Raw genomic sequence first — 16293 nt, 5'->3', positions numbered from 1 at the left:
CTAATAGCTGTTTCTAGGGATATTTACAAGCTATTGCTGAAGTAAAAATAAATTTCATAAAATGTTTTAAAATATGCAGTAGTCTCTTGAAAAGCTAGTGATCTACATAAGATATTTCTGTTGGAGTCTTGCATATAAATGCTTTTAATTTTGTTCCTCAGACTTTTTTGGTTTATTTGTGATTGCATTTTACAGTCCTATGTAAGTCTCCCTCAGTTAACTGCTGCAGGTGCTGCAGAAGTTTCCTTCTTAAAATCAAGTGTACTCACCTTCTTTGCAGGCAGCATAGCAGTAATTCTTCCACATGGGATAATCTTTCTGGAACAGATGGTGAATTGATTTTGTGTTTGTGTACAGCCTGTCTCCACATAAAATTCAGGGATAGTTTCTACAATTTTTAATAAACTTTAGTCATATGTAGGACAGCAAGGTCAATTGTGTTGTTATTCAAGAAAGTAAGATTTAATTCCTCACTCCCCCAGAAAATACTGTCTCAGAAGTTTTGAAATAAACTTGCCTAGACTCCAGAACAGGGACCTTAAATTTGAATTGAAGTGAAGGGGATAGTAGGAATACTTCTAATTAGATACCTTCAGTGGTAATTAATTAAGTATAAAGACTTATCTAGACAAAGATGGTCACTTTTTTTATTAGAGTTCTTCCTGTGCAAGTTCCTGAAAAGATTTCCTGTATTTGGTTCATGTCTGTAAATGGAAGAACTCAAAATGGTAGTGAGATCAGGACCCAGTTTAGCTGTGCAGACAACTTCACTTATGGATACAAATGCCTTGTGCCTTAAATATAACAACAATCCTCTGTGATGCTTGGGTATGATCTTGTTATAAGGGGTTACTTTCTGGTCCCATATGACCAAAAAAGATTTGAGACATAGTTAAATCTGTGCTAGCTGATGTAAGCATACTGCTGCATTATGGTACCAAAAAGAAAATAGGAAGTTTTAATCATGATGAGAATTAAGATTAAAACTGAGAGTTTTATTCTGCATCAGTAAGCGTTGTGTAAAATATTAGAATAAAAATCTATTACTCCTAGTGGCTTTTTAGTGTCTTAGAAGATTTGTGTAGTTTTGCAGACTCAGTGGATTCTGCTTCATTTTTCTATTTTATGTATTCCTTCACCTTCCAGCACTAATATTAACCCTGGAAAAAAAGTAAAAACTTTTTTGCTCTTGTGTATTGAGATGATTTTTTCAGGTATCAATTTTGTTTTGCTGATTGAGACTGTTGCTAGTCAAGTAGTGCTATCAGCTGCCTCGTACTACTTAAGGTCATTGTAGGTTTTTCATTATAACTATCTTGTCACTAGGCCAGCTTGTTGTGTACCTCGAGATAGTGCTGCAGCTACTTACAGAGTGGGGTTTATTTTTTCGGCTTAAAAGAATTTGTGAAGTGTGTGATAGCAAAGGATATTGCTCTATACAAGTTTATCATACCCAGCCCACAGAGTTGGATTATTTTAAAAAACATAAAGCATAGATTTCAGTTACATTTTAAAAAATATTTAGCTGCATTACTAAATTTAACTAGTGACTCTAAAGAGACTAAAACTAGGCAGTTAACAGCCATAAAGGCAAAAGGCTCATTGTACTCTTTCAGAGGTTTTTCTTTTCATCCCTCCATGTTCCTTGCAGAAAGTGAGAGCAGCCATCCTTCTCCCTTGTGCTCAGATCTTTTTATCTTATTAAGCATTAATGCTGTTTGAGCAGTAACAGGTGGAAGCAGGTTGAAGGCCTTTCCCTTCTGACATTCTTTTTCAAGAAAAGGAAGAAGTGATCATTTCTCAGATTTATTCATCCTTCCTTTTATGAAACTTGCTTTCTTACTGGTTCTTAAGACCTATTTCTGCATAAATGTGGATCAAACTGTTCCATTTACACTGTGGGCTGCCTACTGTTGTCAGGGTTAGACTTCATGTGGGAGATTATGTAAAATGTACTGATTATATTGTATTGCTAAGCATGCTGTAGACATTTATTTTCTCAGTGACAAGACCTTTTTTAAAAGCGACCTTCTCTTTACTGGGTCTTTTGATCCCATGGTTTGTTTGATATAATGTTGGTAAATAAAAATAAATTTTCAATATTTATGCAAGATTTCTTTTATAATACTAGTTCTTGCTAAATAAAAAAATTATTTGACAGGCAGAATGATCGAGACTATTTCACTTTGACACTGGGAGACATCATGTGAGGCATGTAGGTTTCTGAGCTACATGTGTAGATGTGATATTGGTACACAGAATCTGTCTAACAAAATCTATAGTGATTCCACAAAACATAGGGAACAATATTAAATTTCACTAAGAAATGCTAACCTTAATCTGTAGTTTACGTATATCCAGATGTTATATTAATTTATATTGGGGAAATTTTTATTGGAGGCTCTAGACTCATGTAGCATAGCCATTTTCCCCTGTCATTTAAGCTCTGGATTCTCCCATTCAGTTTGCTGGAAACTGTCTTGTCTCTCTGTATAACTTCATGAAATATGAAGACCTGATCTGTGTATAATCAGTTTGAGCAAAGCTCGCTTGGATCTGTCTTGAGATGGGCTCTTCAGCCAGTAATTACTGCTTAAGCTGTCATTGCTGGTTACAATTCTCTGCTGCACACACCCAAGTTTCCTCACAGAGGAAATCCCAAGGTCCCTGTGGAGCTGGAGTGAGTGAAAACCCTTCTTACAGACAGAATCACTACTGAGGGTATTGTAAACCCCATTAATTTTCACTTATTCAGCACCTGCTTTTCTAGTTTACCTAGAGTAATGTCTTAGTCATAAAATCTACCTTTTCAGTAATACCAAAGTTCCATATTTCTGGGGTTTATGGTTCCTTTTGCACCTTCTGGGTAGTAGAGAAATACTTTAAGGTTTCATTGATTACTGATATTTTCATGCTAATTAAAATTCCCTTGAACATCACCTAATGGTTTCATAATGTCTCCATGTATTAACAAAGATGCTGGAAGCAGAAATGGCACCAGTCTTTTCTTGCTAGTTAATATTTTCGCCTTATTTATATTCTCTGCATCATTGTTTACTTTCCTCTTGCCTGAAGGCAGCAACTAGATTTTATTTATTTAGCTGTTTTCTGTAGATTTTATGTGGCATGGTGTAATCATTCCATTCCTAATTTTAGGAATCTAGAGATGACTTTGTATTTATGGAAAGATTTATGAGTAGATTCCTGTGCTTTCCTCCAACTCAAAGCTGCCATTCCAATATTTGAACATCCAGGCTAATACTTTGCTTTCATCATCATAATTTCAAAAAAGTCTTGTTACTTCCATTCTTGTCTTATGGGAGTTTTGTGCCAATGCTTGCCTCTTGTGTACATCCACATAAACATCTCAAAATGATATGTAGTACTTGAACTTAATAATCTCATCCCATGTTTTTCCAACACTGAAGATTTTTGGTTAGCAAAGCTTAAATAAGTGCTTGTAGTTATTCTCTTTATGCTACCCTTCATGGAAGGCTATTTCATTACTACACTGAGGAGGGTAAGTTCCCCCGTTACCCCCCTAAACAGGTTACTACAAGGAAGACAGTATTTTTGGTCGGTAAAGTGTGTCTGAAAGTAGTAGTTATGTACGGAAAACTTGCCATGGGTAAAGTAGGACATAATAGGATAGGGATTATTTAATTAGTAATTTCTCTAATTGGCTTTTTCTGTTTAATGTCACTGAGGAAGTTGTAAGAATAAAATGATAAACAAGATACACTACTTATGTTGCTCTGCTTTTACTTGCGTAGGCTATCCACTCTGTGGCTTGGCATCATGAAGGAAAACAATTCATTTGTAGTCACTCAGACGGTACCTTGACCATATGGAATGTAAAATCTCCTACTAAACCATTCCAGACAATCACTCCACACGGTAAGATGAAAATGGATACCTGCTGCACTTGACAGCTCTTAAAATATAGAGAACTTGTTTTCAGTTGAAGCATGTTTTGCAAAAAACAAGGATTAAAAGTGCACTTTTAATGCAGTAAAAATCTTTCTCAGTTTCTCATATCAGTTTCTCATAGATTTCACTTGAAAAAGAAAAATCTTTATGAAATAAGAATCCAAATCAGTGCAGCTTTCTCTAAATCTCTGAACTTTAGGCTTGTCTTTCACGCAGTGGCACTGATCTCCAGAGGTAACTAATGCATATTTTGCAGGGCTTTCTTTTTGCTTGACATTGCGATCCCATATATTGTTAAAAATACATATAAGCAAGTACCTGTTTGATGTGTAAATGTATAGATTACCACATACATTTATGGAAAGGTTTGTAACAGACTAAGAATAGCATCTGGTAAGATGTTCCGACTTCTGAGAGGTCTTGCATTAATGTTAATCTAGGAAATTAAAACTACATGTTGTTGTTGTTCTGTGAAGTATACTGCTGCTCTTCAAGCAAGTTCTGCACAAGTGCCAGGCTTACGTGGTGTGCATGTCTCCGTATCATGTCTTAGCAACTTACTTTAGATGTTTAAGTGTGGATGTATCAGTGAGGATAACTGCACAGTTGAGAGAGAGTGGGCTTTTCATGCTGAGTTGAAGTCTTAGCCCTGAAGGATAATACTCAGGATAAACCTCACTTTACTTTTAAGCTGACCAATTTTAATTGCAAAAGGGTAGACACAATGTAAATTTTAGATCTCCTAGTGCTACTTAAAACAGTGCTTTAGGGAAGGATTATACATTTGAAAACAAATATTCTACAGCAGTCAGGTTTAGAGGGTTTTTTTCCCTAAACATTCTAAGTTGGTGTGTTGAGAGCTTTAACAAGTTTTTCATTATATTACTCCAAGGCATACACTATAACTGTCAAAGTTGTTGAATATATGTTTGTGTGATTTTTATACTTCTCAAGCTGCGCTGTGAATTTCATTACTTGCCATAATGTTGTGGAACTGTAAGATTAACACAGGAAAATCATTTACTTTAGGAAAGCAGCTGAAGGATGGAAAGAAGCCAGAACCCTGCAAACCTATCCTTAAGGTGGAATATAAAACAACTAGAGCTGGGTAAGACTTGTTTTGTATGCAAAATGAATATATCCAACAGTGCAACACTCTGGGAATGGACTGTTCCCAGTTGTTGGGGGGCATATTCTGATGATATAGCTTTGTTTTAGCTTTGATAAATCAGATGAATAAACTACAAAAACTTGCATGAAGGAATTACTGTGTACAAACCAACGATGCTGCTAATGCATAATCTACACTCTCCTTTCATGCTACTAAAATTTGTATGCGTTTTTGCTCAATTTTTTTGAGAGTTCTAGAGGAAAAAAAGGCTGATAAAGCACAGTAGACACCAAAACACAGACATGATAAATTGAACTTTGACAAACAGTATCCCGAATTGAATATTCTAAATTTTGAATACATGTTCCTCCCCCCTTAAATGTTATTAACAGAAGATTTTCAAATAGAGTGCAGTAATTTATGCAGTGAAATGTGCCTAATTATGCACATTGAGAATGTAACAAAGCAGTAATTGCAAAAAGAGGCTCAGATGGAATTACAGTATCTAGAGTAGTGTGGTTTTTTTACCAGGACTGCAGTTAGGACGGATGGATTTCATGAACTGTGTGGAATTTCTTTTATTTGTGGTTCTAAAATGTTTGAGTAAAAAGTGCAATATAAAGATAAAGTATTCATGGGAATCTATTCGGCTATTTCTAAAAGCCTATTTTTTGTTTGTTTGATTGCTTTCTTTTATATTGGGGGGGTGTGTGTACCATTTTTATTTGCTTATCAGGCATTCAAATCTGTAGAAGATGGTTACTTAAATGGTAAAATACAATATGTGTTGATGTACTCATAATCTCTCTGGCTTTAGGTGTTTTTAATTTTTGCTGAAAATTAGGTAAATAGAAACTTAAATCTGTGGCTAGCTCACAGTTTTTTAAAAATATGTCATCATCTGGAAAGCCATATTTTACTTGCAAAAGTCTACATCTGTCTGCGTAATCCTTTCTCAACTGAAATGTCAAAAGCTGATCTAAAGAGAGATAATCAAAAAATCTCAGCTTCAGCAAGTTACAATTTCTGCAATCAAAAGCCTTCTTTTATGAATAGTCATTCTGAAGGAGAAGATTAGTTTAGAGCTTGTTCTGTGACATTATAGTACTACAATGTGAAAACTACTTGACTTTTCACATCGTTTAAAGAGGAGTTTATTCTAGTATAATTTCGAAGAATCCTTGGGGGTTTGGGGAGGCTACTTTTTCCTAGTGTTTGGCTTTTGTTTTTTTCTGTTGCACCTCTCACTTTCTGGTGTTTATTCAAATTGAATGTTTTGATACATTTCAATTTACTTTTCTCTCTGTTTTCTGTCTTCAGTGTACTGTTAAATCTACAATTACTGATAACTCTTCCTGAAATTTAATTAAGAGAGGGGGGAAAAAAAACCTGCAACAAGCAAAACCCCACCAGTCTCCACTGTGGTAGAGAAACAGTGCACTGGAAATCTCCATTCAGTTACTGCTATGAGTACTTAAGTTTGCACTTCAATTTTCAGTTTCACTTGAAATATTACAAGAATTTTAAGGGAAGACAGGACTACCTTTCTGTCTACAGAAATACCTAAATTTTTGCTAGATTTTCTATTTACCATTTGGAATAGTTTAAGTGTGAGCAAGATAAGATTTTAACTTTTATCTAAAGTGCTGTCATTTCTTATTCATGGTTTAATTTCTGTAGCAGATGGGAGAATCATTTCTGGACAACAGGACAGAATTTTTCAGGCTACTGAAAAAATGTAAGAGACATACCAAGTGAACTATTTTCTAAAGCAGTTCACTGTAACTGGGCTTCAAAAACAAATTAAAAAAAAACACAGAAGAAAACAAAACAGCGCAAAAAAAAAGCTTACATTTATGAGATACTATTTAATACTTACTTATTTTTCGAATCTTTATTATGAAAAAATGTTCACTCTTTCCATGCTCTATTTTGAACATCTTTCTACCACCCCTTTTTTCTTTCTCCCTTATCTATCCAGAGTGCTCAAAGATCTAGGCTTGTTTCAGTATCTCCTCCAGTGGAAAACATTTCATTGATATGATCTTAACTGGTTTTTACTGCTTCTAATTCTAATAAGCTTTTTTTGGAGAAAAGGGGTTCAGAGCCATGCAAAAGGAAGGACCATAACTGATGGCAACCTATATTAAGTGCTACAGACTCTATTCTTTTTACTGTTGCAGCTCTTATTAATTCCTTTTCATTTAATTTTTTTCTGCGTTTTGTTTTCCATATTGTCCTGGGTTGAAGTTTCAAACCACTACACATATTGTAAAACTGGAGTCAGGACAAAAGGAGGATATGAGGTTTTTTCCTGGGTTTTATGGGCCACCTATTTATTTGCTAACTTCGTGGGGGTTTCTGTTGCTTTTTGTTTGGTTTGGTTTGGTTTTTAAGTCTACTGCAAATAGTGCAAAAAGTGTAGTGTTGAAGTGAAGAGCCAAAGTAATTTACCCTACAACAAGAGTATGTCTGTAGCTTTATTTCTGGGAGAAAGGTTACTATTGATGAATAAGGGATGAAAAAGGTACATTTTTTGTATATTCCTTGTGCATAGTGGCATAATTTTGCAATCTCAGAGCATAATGTCACTGTACTGCAGCCACTCTTCGTCTAAAATACTCCACCCTTTTGTGAAGCACTTGAATTTCAAAGGTAGCTTACCTTTTGAGCTTTCCAAAATGGTTCTCATATTGCTTTTTCTGTGTAGTTTTTCTGTCTAAAGTGAATATAGAGACACACTCAAGCTTCCCAGTGCCACTCCCTCCCCTTCCAGATTCAGTCCTTCCCAATGTGACTTTCCACCTGTGCAGGTTCAGTACCCTACCGAATCTGCTCTGGTTGATATTAGCATTATGGTAGAATTGCCTGTGTCCAGTTGAAATTAGAGCTCAAAAGTCTCCATGTAAAACATAATTCAGAAGGGTTTTGTTTTGGTAGCTGATGCAGCTGCCACTGACTGACTGAGCAGTGCCTCTTAGCAAGATGGTTGTGTGTAATTGGGACCTAGAGGTTACATTAGTGATGATATCTCCCACTAAGTAAAAGTTGTTAATCTGTTCATTTAGTTTGATTAGTGCTATTTTCTTGTGTGAGCTTATTGGTTTAAAACCACACTTCCCAAAAGCGTGGTTCACTAGTGTATCTTCACTACTACTTCAGGACTTCAAGTATTAGGGCAAACTAACTCTTGAAAGTTTTTCTCCATCTTCATACTGCGATTAACTTTTCCACAGATTTTCTCATGGTTTGAAAAGTAAGCCAGATGGTACCAATGACCTGATTTCTCTATATACCATTCTCTCAAACATCTGGATTGTCAGAAGCTGGCTCACGTTTCGCAGTTTACTTCTAAAATTGAACAGAAACATCCTCCTGGGTTGTGAGCCACTCAATTCTCAATTGTATTATGTTTTCATATGTTGCAAGACCTAATCCTGTGTTTTCTGACATTTTTTTTCTATGACCTGTTGCCCCCTTTTATAGTGAATTTCTATAGTATTCTCCAAGTGCTTTTACATATTCCACTGATGAGGAAATTCATGTAAGGGGAATACTTGCAAACCTGCTGAAGCTGAACTGTTTCAAAGAATCTCTGTATGAGTAGCTGCTAAAAGTGCTAAAAAGCAATTTTCTAAGATCTGAACTCTGTTGTTTTTTTTTTTTTTAATGTCTTCTATTGTTTCAGGTAGGTAAAATTTAAATCCCAAAGTTGAATCAGTCTCGTCTATTATATAAAGTACAAATCTTCTAAATTTTTATTTTAAATTATGTATTTCTAATTGATGTGCACTAACCTTTTAATAAGTATCCACAGCTGAAGGGCAATACTATATTTAGAAAATGTACTGTCTATGTTCATGGTAAATCTATGGTTTCATGAAAATATGAAAAATTCATACACAAAATTGTAGTGGTCTTCCTTGCAGACTCAAGTCAGATTTAATCTTCGATTCATTTGTGGAAAATCTGTGTGACAGATCACTGTGCTCTATTCTTAGCTCTTCCATTCCTTCCTTCTAAAGGATAGAGTCTCTGACAAGCCTGCCCAAAGCAGCTTTGATTACCTTGAGAAATAAAATCGGGAGAAGCCGACATACAATTGTCGCTGTGATGTACGAAAATTAAAAATTGAAATTTGTTACTTTGTTACTGTCAGTTGATCTCAGTGAATCTACAAATCAGATAATTACTACAAACTGTCCTGACAGCATTATTGTTTAAAGAAACTTGATGGTTTCTATGGACAAAAACATACTGCAGTAAATCATTGCAAGACAATGAGACCTCACCAGTATTTTTCTCTTCACTGATGTCCTGAAAAATACCAGACTAAATTCAAGTGTGTAACTTTCTTGAAATTTCTTTATGGATGTAACTGTAAAAGATTGTGTGAAGTTTCAATACAAAGAACTGAGATTAAATGAAGACTCAGAGAAAACTTAATCCTTTTCTAGAAGTACACTCTGGGCTACTGTTGGAGGCAGGATATTGAACTTGATGGACTCATTGTCTGATTTATGGCTGCTCCTTTGAGGTCTCTTCCTCAGCTGGTGGTACTCTTTGATCCTATCAAATCTTCGGTCATAGGTCTTTCTGGAAGATCAAGCAGATTATGAAATAACTGTAGAAGCTGGAAATTTATCTCAGTCTGATTTGCCTTCAGTGCTACAAACGCAAAGTACATTTCAGCCAAGTCTTAAACTCAAGAACTCATTACGCATGTGCACAAACCAAACCCTTAATACACAATTTTCAAGAATTCAGATATATCTAGTCTCACCTTGTGTTTCAAATGCCAACTAGGGAAAGCCATTGAGACAGTATGGGAAAGATGGTATTATAGGAAAGAATTTTAAAAAAAAAGGTTTCTTCAGCCACTCTTTTTACTATATATCAGGATAGGGGTTTTTTCCTGTAGAAATTTTCTCCAGATACTGATATACTAGCTATTTGCAAGGAAGATGCAGATGAAGGGTAGGATTTCTACTGAAAGTGAGCAAAAGTAGATCAGAGGCAACTGATAGATATGCAAAGTGCCTATTTTTCCTTCAGATATATAATGTGAAATTTCAGGCAATAGTCAATAATGAGTAACTTATTTTTTTTGAGCTGCATACTTACAAACAGTCATTCTACTCTTTAAAAAGGATTATGTCCTATTTCAAACATGACCAGTTTGTTACTATTGTTTGTTACTGTTCAAACATGAGCAATGAGTTACTATTGACAATGAGGAAATAAGAAAATACCTGGTAAAATGGACATATTTATTTCATCTTGTTTTTCCAAAAAATGAAATAGTAAACGGTACGTTATTGTGCATGTTGGAAATAGATGGATGTATTTAAAAGTATGTTTCTGCAAAGGCTTTTTAAAAAAGTTTCAGGGGAAGCTTCTAATCTCTTCTCAAGACTAGAAATATCTCTGCTTTGCTCTATTCAGCTATTTGATTTTGCAGTGGGAATAGTGTATGACAAAGTAGTTTCTTGAATTTTTTGCATGGAGGTAGGGGGAAAAATGGGTAAAGCATCTAGAGTACATCATCTGTGATGTTACTTAAAAGGTGTTACGTCTTTAAAGCTTATCAAGTAATTGGTTGCATCTCCAAGACAGTCATATTCCTGTGCAGCAAATGGGACTGTTTCTTCCTGGTTCTGCTGAGGTGTTTTATGTTATGGAAAAACGGGACTGTTGGCAAATCTGAATTTGCAGTCCAGTAGAAAGGAAAAAACTACAAAGTAGTACAAAGCTTTTTAAAAAGATCTCATCTTGCCAAGAAGTTAAAAAGATTGGTTAAATCAACAAAATGCTTGGACGAGATGTCTGACTTAAACAAGAGTTAGAATAAGATTTTAAATACATACTCAAGCTGTAAATTTCATGAGAGCTGATTTGCATTGTTTTTACTCTATCTTTGCTTAATGATATTTCATTGAACTTTATCATAAGGTTGCAAAACCTGCCCAGTTGCTTTTATCATATTATCCTGACTAGATCCTAAATGCTTTTGCTTTATTCCAGGGAGCCTTTCATCATTCTCTCAGGAGGCTTGTCATATGACACTGTAGGAAGAAGACCCTGTTTGACAGTCATGCATGGGAAAAGTACTGCTGTGCTAGAAATGGATTATTCTATTGTTGACTTCCTAACCCTGTGTGAAACACCATATCCTAATGGTAGGCTCTTCAAAGATTTTTCTCTGTACCTTGACTTATCACTGGGGTTTTATCCCATCAGAATATTCTTTACTATTGTCTTCCTGGTTTATCTCTGGGGATCAGACTGCAGCAGCAACATCTGTTATCCCTATTGTCTGAAGTTTGGTTTACTTGCCAAAACATCATAATAGAATAGTTTATTATGAAGCCAATTTTGTGTATAGAAAAAAGCCAATTACTCATAGCATGTTTTTTTCTCTTTAATCCCAAAAGCATGTGGAGACAAAAAGCATTACAACTTTAAGCTGTAGTTACTGGAGCAAATGTGTTCATCTCTGGATATTTGGGCCCATAAGGCCTTTCCAGTCAGTGCTAAACCATGCAGAGCATTTTTGTATTATTTTAAAATTTTAGTGGCTTTATTCATTCCAATACTTACACGGATTTCATTACTAACCTGTACTCTCTCTTCTGCAGCAGGGGATTTCTTATCATAGCTTAGGTAGTTATCTCAGATGAATAGTATTTTATTGCGGGTGATTCCAATGGTTTTAGCTGTCAGCTTCCATCAGGGTATATAAAACTGCTTAGTTTGGAATTTGAGATCTGGCTGAAAGAGGGCAATTAAAACTTCGGAAACCTTTTCAAGTTTCTTATTTTGCTGTAAAGTCAGCTGTCTTTTGAGCCATTTTGTAAGCAGTTAAAACTTAAACCCCACTGAATATGAGGAAAAGCAGTTTAGGAGAGGGACGATATTTCTCAGAATTTTGCTCATACAACCTGTTTATACAAGTTACTCTGCAGGTTCCTTTTTCTGTTATTTGAGCTGTTGAGAATATTGAATAAAAGAACATGATTTTTCCAAACTAACTTGGAGTATTCAGGAGTCTGTGTATATAAAATATCTTCAAAAACTATAGTAATCTAAGTAGCTTTCTAATCTCAGCAGCCAGAATTCCTGATTCCATTCTTGAGGCTATACATGCATGGGCTCCATTTACCAATAGGTAACATTTTGTTGTTGTTTTCAGACTTTCAGGAACCATATGCTGTAGTTGTTCTCCTAGAAAAGGACTTAGTACTGATTGACCTTGCACAAAATGGGTAAGAACCTTCTGTAGTCTTTTTAATCATTGGCTGCAGTGATCAGCCTACTGTTCTACTTCATAGCTTTTTAGTCTAACCTAATACTTCAGTACATAAAATTTTGGATATTAAATATAAAATTTCTTCAAATGAACTGAACTTGATATATCAACTTCTTTCAAGTTAATGTATAGTAGATGAGTAGAGTATCATTTCCAGGCTTGTTTGACTGACCAAAATTATTCATAGATCACTTCTGCTTTTTAAGTATCACAGTTTATTTTGAAGTTTTGGGGCACTTGCAGTTTTGAGGAAGGCAGCAGGGAGAAGAACTGATCAGATAACCCAAGTAAATTTGGTTGTTGTCATCACTTAAATATTTGCTGATCTTACTGCCAAGTAAATTGCTACCCATATTGCTTAAAGTAACTCCATACTGGTGCAATAATATCATATATATAAACTTTGAATGATAACAGCCACTCTCCAGTTTACATCCCTGGTAAGAAATTGCTAAAAAGGAGTATTCTATTGCAGTATTCACAAATAATACCTGCCTAAAACATTAGGAGTCTCTTGTTGCTTTGTCCATGGAATAGTCCATACACTGTTATTAGTGGTGATTAAAATTCTAGACATTACAAATTTTTTTAATGAAGAGTATTAAAATTTGTATAGGCAGTAACAACTAACTGTTAAGGGATCAGGAGCAGAAGAACTAGGTAAGACCTTGGTACTGTTCCTGATTAAAAATCTTCAATGATCAATGAATAAAAATCCTTGTGAAAACATGCTTCTAGGACAAAACAAAAACCTGTAAAGATTTGTCCTCAAAGTCAGTGGTGACACCTTAGATAGTGAAGACTCTATGGAATTTGAAAGAAGATCAAGTTTTGTCCTAATATCTCTGCAGCTATTGAGCAATTTCATTTAGGTTTTCCAAATGTTGCATGGCCATTTGCTGTATCCAGAACTTGTTTCTGATATTCCAATCGCATTAAGTGTCAATATTCATATTTAGTATGAAGTGCCTGAAATTTGAAGTTATGTTAAAGCTTATTCTATTTCATACAAAAAATCTTCAGCAGTTTGTGTTTTTACAATGGCCTTTGTTATGACTGACTTGTGAATTATTAGTTGTTTGACACCTGAAAACGAAATAAAATTAATACCAGAACAATCTACAAGCTTCCTTTTACCTTCTGTTCTCACAGGGATTTGTCATACTTTGTTAAAGTTAAGACTTTTCTGCATGTATTTTTTAAAATATTTTTGTAGCTTTCCATATAGCCCTGTATAAAGTTCCTGATGTGCAGAATATTTTCATCTATTGTTGCTGATTTTTCCTTTAGATGGGTTGAGAAGCAGTGTCTCTTCACCTCTCAAAAAAAAGGAGATAAAAAGGGGACACCAACATGTAGCATGCATTTCTCTGGAGATAAATTATGTTCTTTGAACACATATACATTTACCTCTGATAGCATTATTGACCTTTTTCCTCATTATGCCTCTGTCACTTTTCAGACAGAGGTAGTGGTAGGGAGCATGTGTGTGTATGTTCTTCTAATTTGTAACTTGAGTGTTGCTATCTGTAATTTTCAGTAAGTGATCTTGGAGTTGCAAGTAGATTAAGCAAAATTTTGTCCATTTTGCATGGACAACTTTCTGTTTTATTGCAGTGTGCTAATACAAAGTGACTGTCTTTATCCCTGGAAGAATAGACTGAAGAGTTAGAAATAGATTCATAGCTCCACGTTAACTACAACTTGGCAGCTTTATTTTTTCCACAAGCCATTAAATTAGTAACCTTTTGAAAATATAAAACAACAGGGAATAGTAGTCTTCTAGAACAACTCTAGAAACTGTACAAACTCTAGATTCCATCGAAAGTACTAGATGAGCAGTAAAGTTGCGTGGTGTATTTGTTCATAGTCTAGTTTGATATGCATTTATTTTTCTCTGTACAAAAAGAATGCCAGTTTAGTCCTTACTATTTTACTTGTGTTCTGCACTTTGAAAAAAAGTTTGCCCTAGATTAACAGTTATCCTCTTTCTTCCTTTAAAGGTATCCTATATTTGAGAATCCCTATCCTTTGACTATACACGAGTCTCCGGTTACCTGTTGTGAATATTTTGCGGACTGTCCTGTGGATCTCATACCTGCACTCTATTCAGTTGGTGCTCGACAGAAACGTCAGGGTTACAGTAAGAAGGTACAGCATCTATTACACATGTTTGTATTTTAAAATACTGAGAATCAGAAGCTCTAAATAACAGGAGTGGCCATTCTTGGACCAAAGCTTCACGTGACTCAACCTGCCTTTGACAGTGGCTAATAGCAGGGGAGGATATATGTGCTAATATCTGGGGAGGATCTGCAGTAATTTGCCTTAACTTTGCACTGTATAATATTTTCTTCCTCAGTGTATTTGTTAATCTTCCAGGAATGGCCTATCAGTGGAGGCAACTGGGGTTTGATCACTCAGAGCTATCCAGAGATAATTATTACAGGGTAAGTGATCACCATAGTCTACTAATAACTCTTTAAGTAGAAGTGAGAATTTTTTGGGTTTTTTTTAGAATGTTGTTTTCTATGAGTGGTTTGAGTGAATCATGGAATTGTGATCACCAGACATGTCCTTGGCATAATCTCCTTGGTGTGTTACTGAGAAGGTAAAGCAGAATGTGGAAGGGAGAAGGAAAGTAGAAACAAAATGATAGCAGGTGTTTCACAGGCTTTATTATTATTATTATTATGTGGTATTGTGATTACATGTGCTTATTATCTAAGTATCTTTGATCAAAATTACCTTTTATTCTTTGATTTTTGCAAAATAGTTGAATGTTGTTTTAAAGCATGGTAGGTCCATTAGGAAGTTATAGAATTCAATTCTCAAAGGGAAGCCAATTTTTTATCTCAAAAGAGACAAGCAAATACTTAAATCTGATCATTTTGAGACTGATCTTTCTAATACTACTGTAAGGAACATAAGTAAAATTTTATTTATTGCTGTGTAGTGTATCACTGAAAGTGAGAGCACGACTAAAGTGTTTTTAGAACAGCCCATTAGCCCTAATCAGGATTACTGTCACCTTGTACTACACATTGCAGACACTTCGAGACAGTCCTGGAAAAATGTAGTCATCTGATTCTCAAACTCAAGGCTAAATAAACAAGTTAAGTGACTCATTAACAGTGGGATACTGTATATTTAGGCATCTTCTTTACAAGTGTTGCTCCTAATATTGGGCATCTTTTAAGGAACAGTGCATGGTAAGGTGTGCCTCAGCATTTGAAATGGTAAATTAATACAGTGTAGTGGGAACATCAAGGAGTTACCCTCTAAATATTTTTCTAGTCTCTTCTGTCCGAAGTAATTGGAGCACATGTTGGTAGAATATCGGCTTTTAATAAATTGTGAAAATAAAGTGTCACTGAGAAGACTAATTAAAGTAGAATGTTAACTGTATATTTTCCCATCAGTAACATAGGTCTAGCACTTCAACTGATCATTTCATCATCTCATTATTTTTTTTTTTTATTTCATAGGCATGCTGATGGATCAATCAAGTTTTGGGATGCATCAGCAAGTAAGTGTTTTCAGTAGAGATCTTTCCTGCGCAGTTCTAGATTTTTTATCTTCAGTTAATGGGTCAGTTACATCTGATATTCTACACAGCTCACAGTGAAAAATGCAGCAAGAATTCAGAGTAGAAATGATGGCACAAAGTTAGATGTTTGAATTGGTCTAGTTGGAACTAACCTTACTCTTGATACTTAAAAGCTGTTTAAAGCAATCTTGGAATCGCCACCAGTTGTCTTTGAAAACTTGTGGAAAACTGGTGAGATTCCAAAAGGCTAAGGCGTGTGTAGTTGTGGGAGGGAACAGATGCAATGTATATGTTTAAAAACTGGGAGGAGGACTATTTGGAATGTTATAGATCTTTAATTTCAGTTTGGAGTGGGAGTGGAACCTGGGAGAGAGGAGGAGGGAAGACAAACCT

The 16293-nt window shown here is 35.2% G+C and overlaps 1 protein-coding gene across 7 annotated transcripts in view; it reads left to right on the top strand.

Annotated features, from left to right (window-relative positions):
• The window catches only part of STXBP5 (syntaxin binding protein 5), a 106406-nt gene that overhangs the window by 49833 nt on the left and 40280 nt on the right, over window positions 1–16293 (top strand). For all 7 annotated transcript variants that reach the window (XM_066178892.1, XM_066178890.1, XM_066178887.1 and 4 more), the window contains exons 8-14: window positions 3774–3897; window positions 4960–5038; window positions 11066–11220; window positions 12234–12306; window positions 14354–14501; window positions 14733–14800; window positions 15839–15879. In XM_066178892.1, coding sequence (XP_066034989.1) covers window positions 3774–3897; window positions 4960–5038; window positions 11066–11220; window positions 12234–12306; window positions 14354–14501; window positions 14733–14800; window positions 15839–15879 — 688 coding nt within the window. The remainder of the gene's footprint in view (window positions 1–3773; window positions 3898–4959; window positions 5039–11065; window positions 11221–12233; window positions 12307–14353; window positions 14502–14732; window positions 14801–15838; window positions 15880–16293) is intronic.

This window comes from Chamaea fasciata, unplaced genomic scaffold (genome assembly GCF_029207755.1).
Source record: "Chamaea fasciata isolate MVZ Bird 193981 ecotype frontalis unplaced genomic scaffold, bChaFas1.0.hap1 SCAF_3, whole genome shotgun sequence".
Classification (NCBI taxonomy): Eukaryota; Metazoa; Chordata; class Aves; order Passeriformes; family Sylviidae; genus Chamaea; species Chamaea fasciata.
Note: the sequence above shows the minus strand (reverse complement) of the source record. Positions and strands in the feature narration are given on the sequence as shown.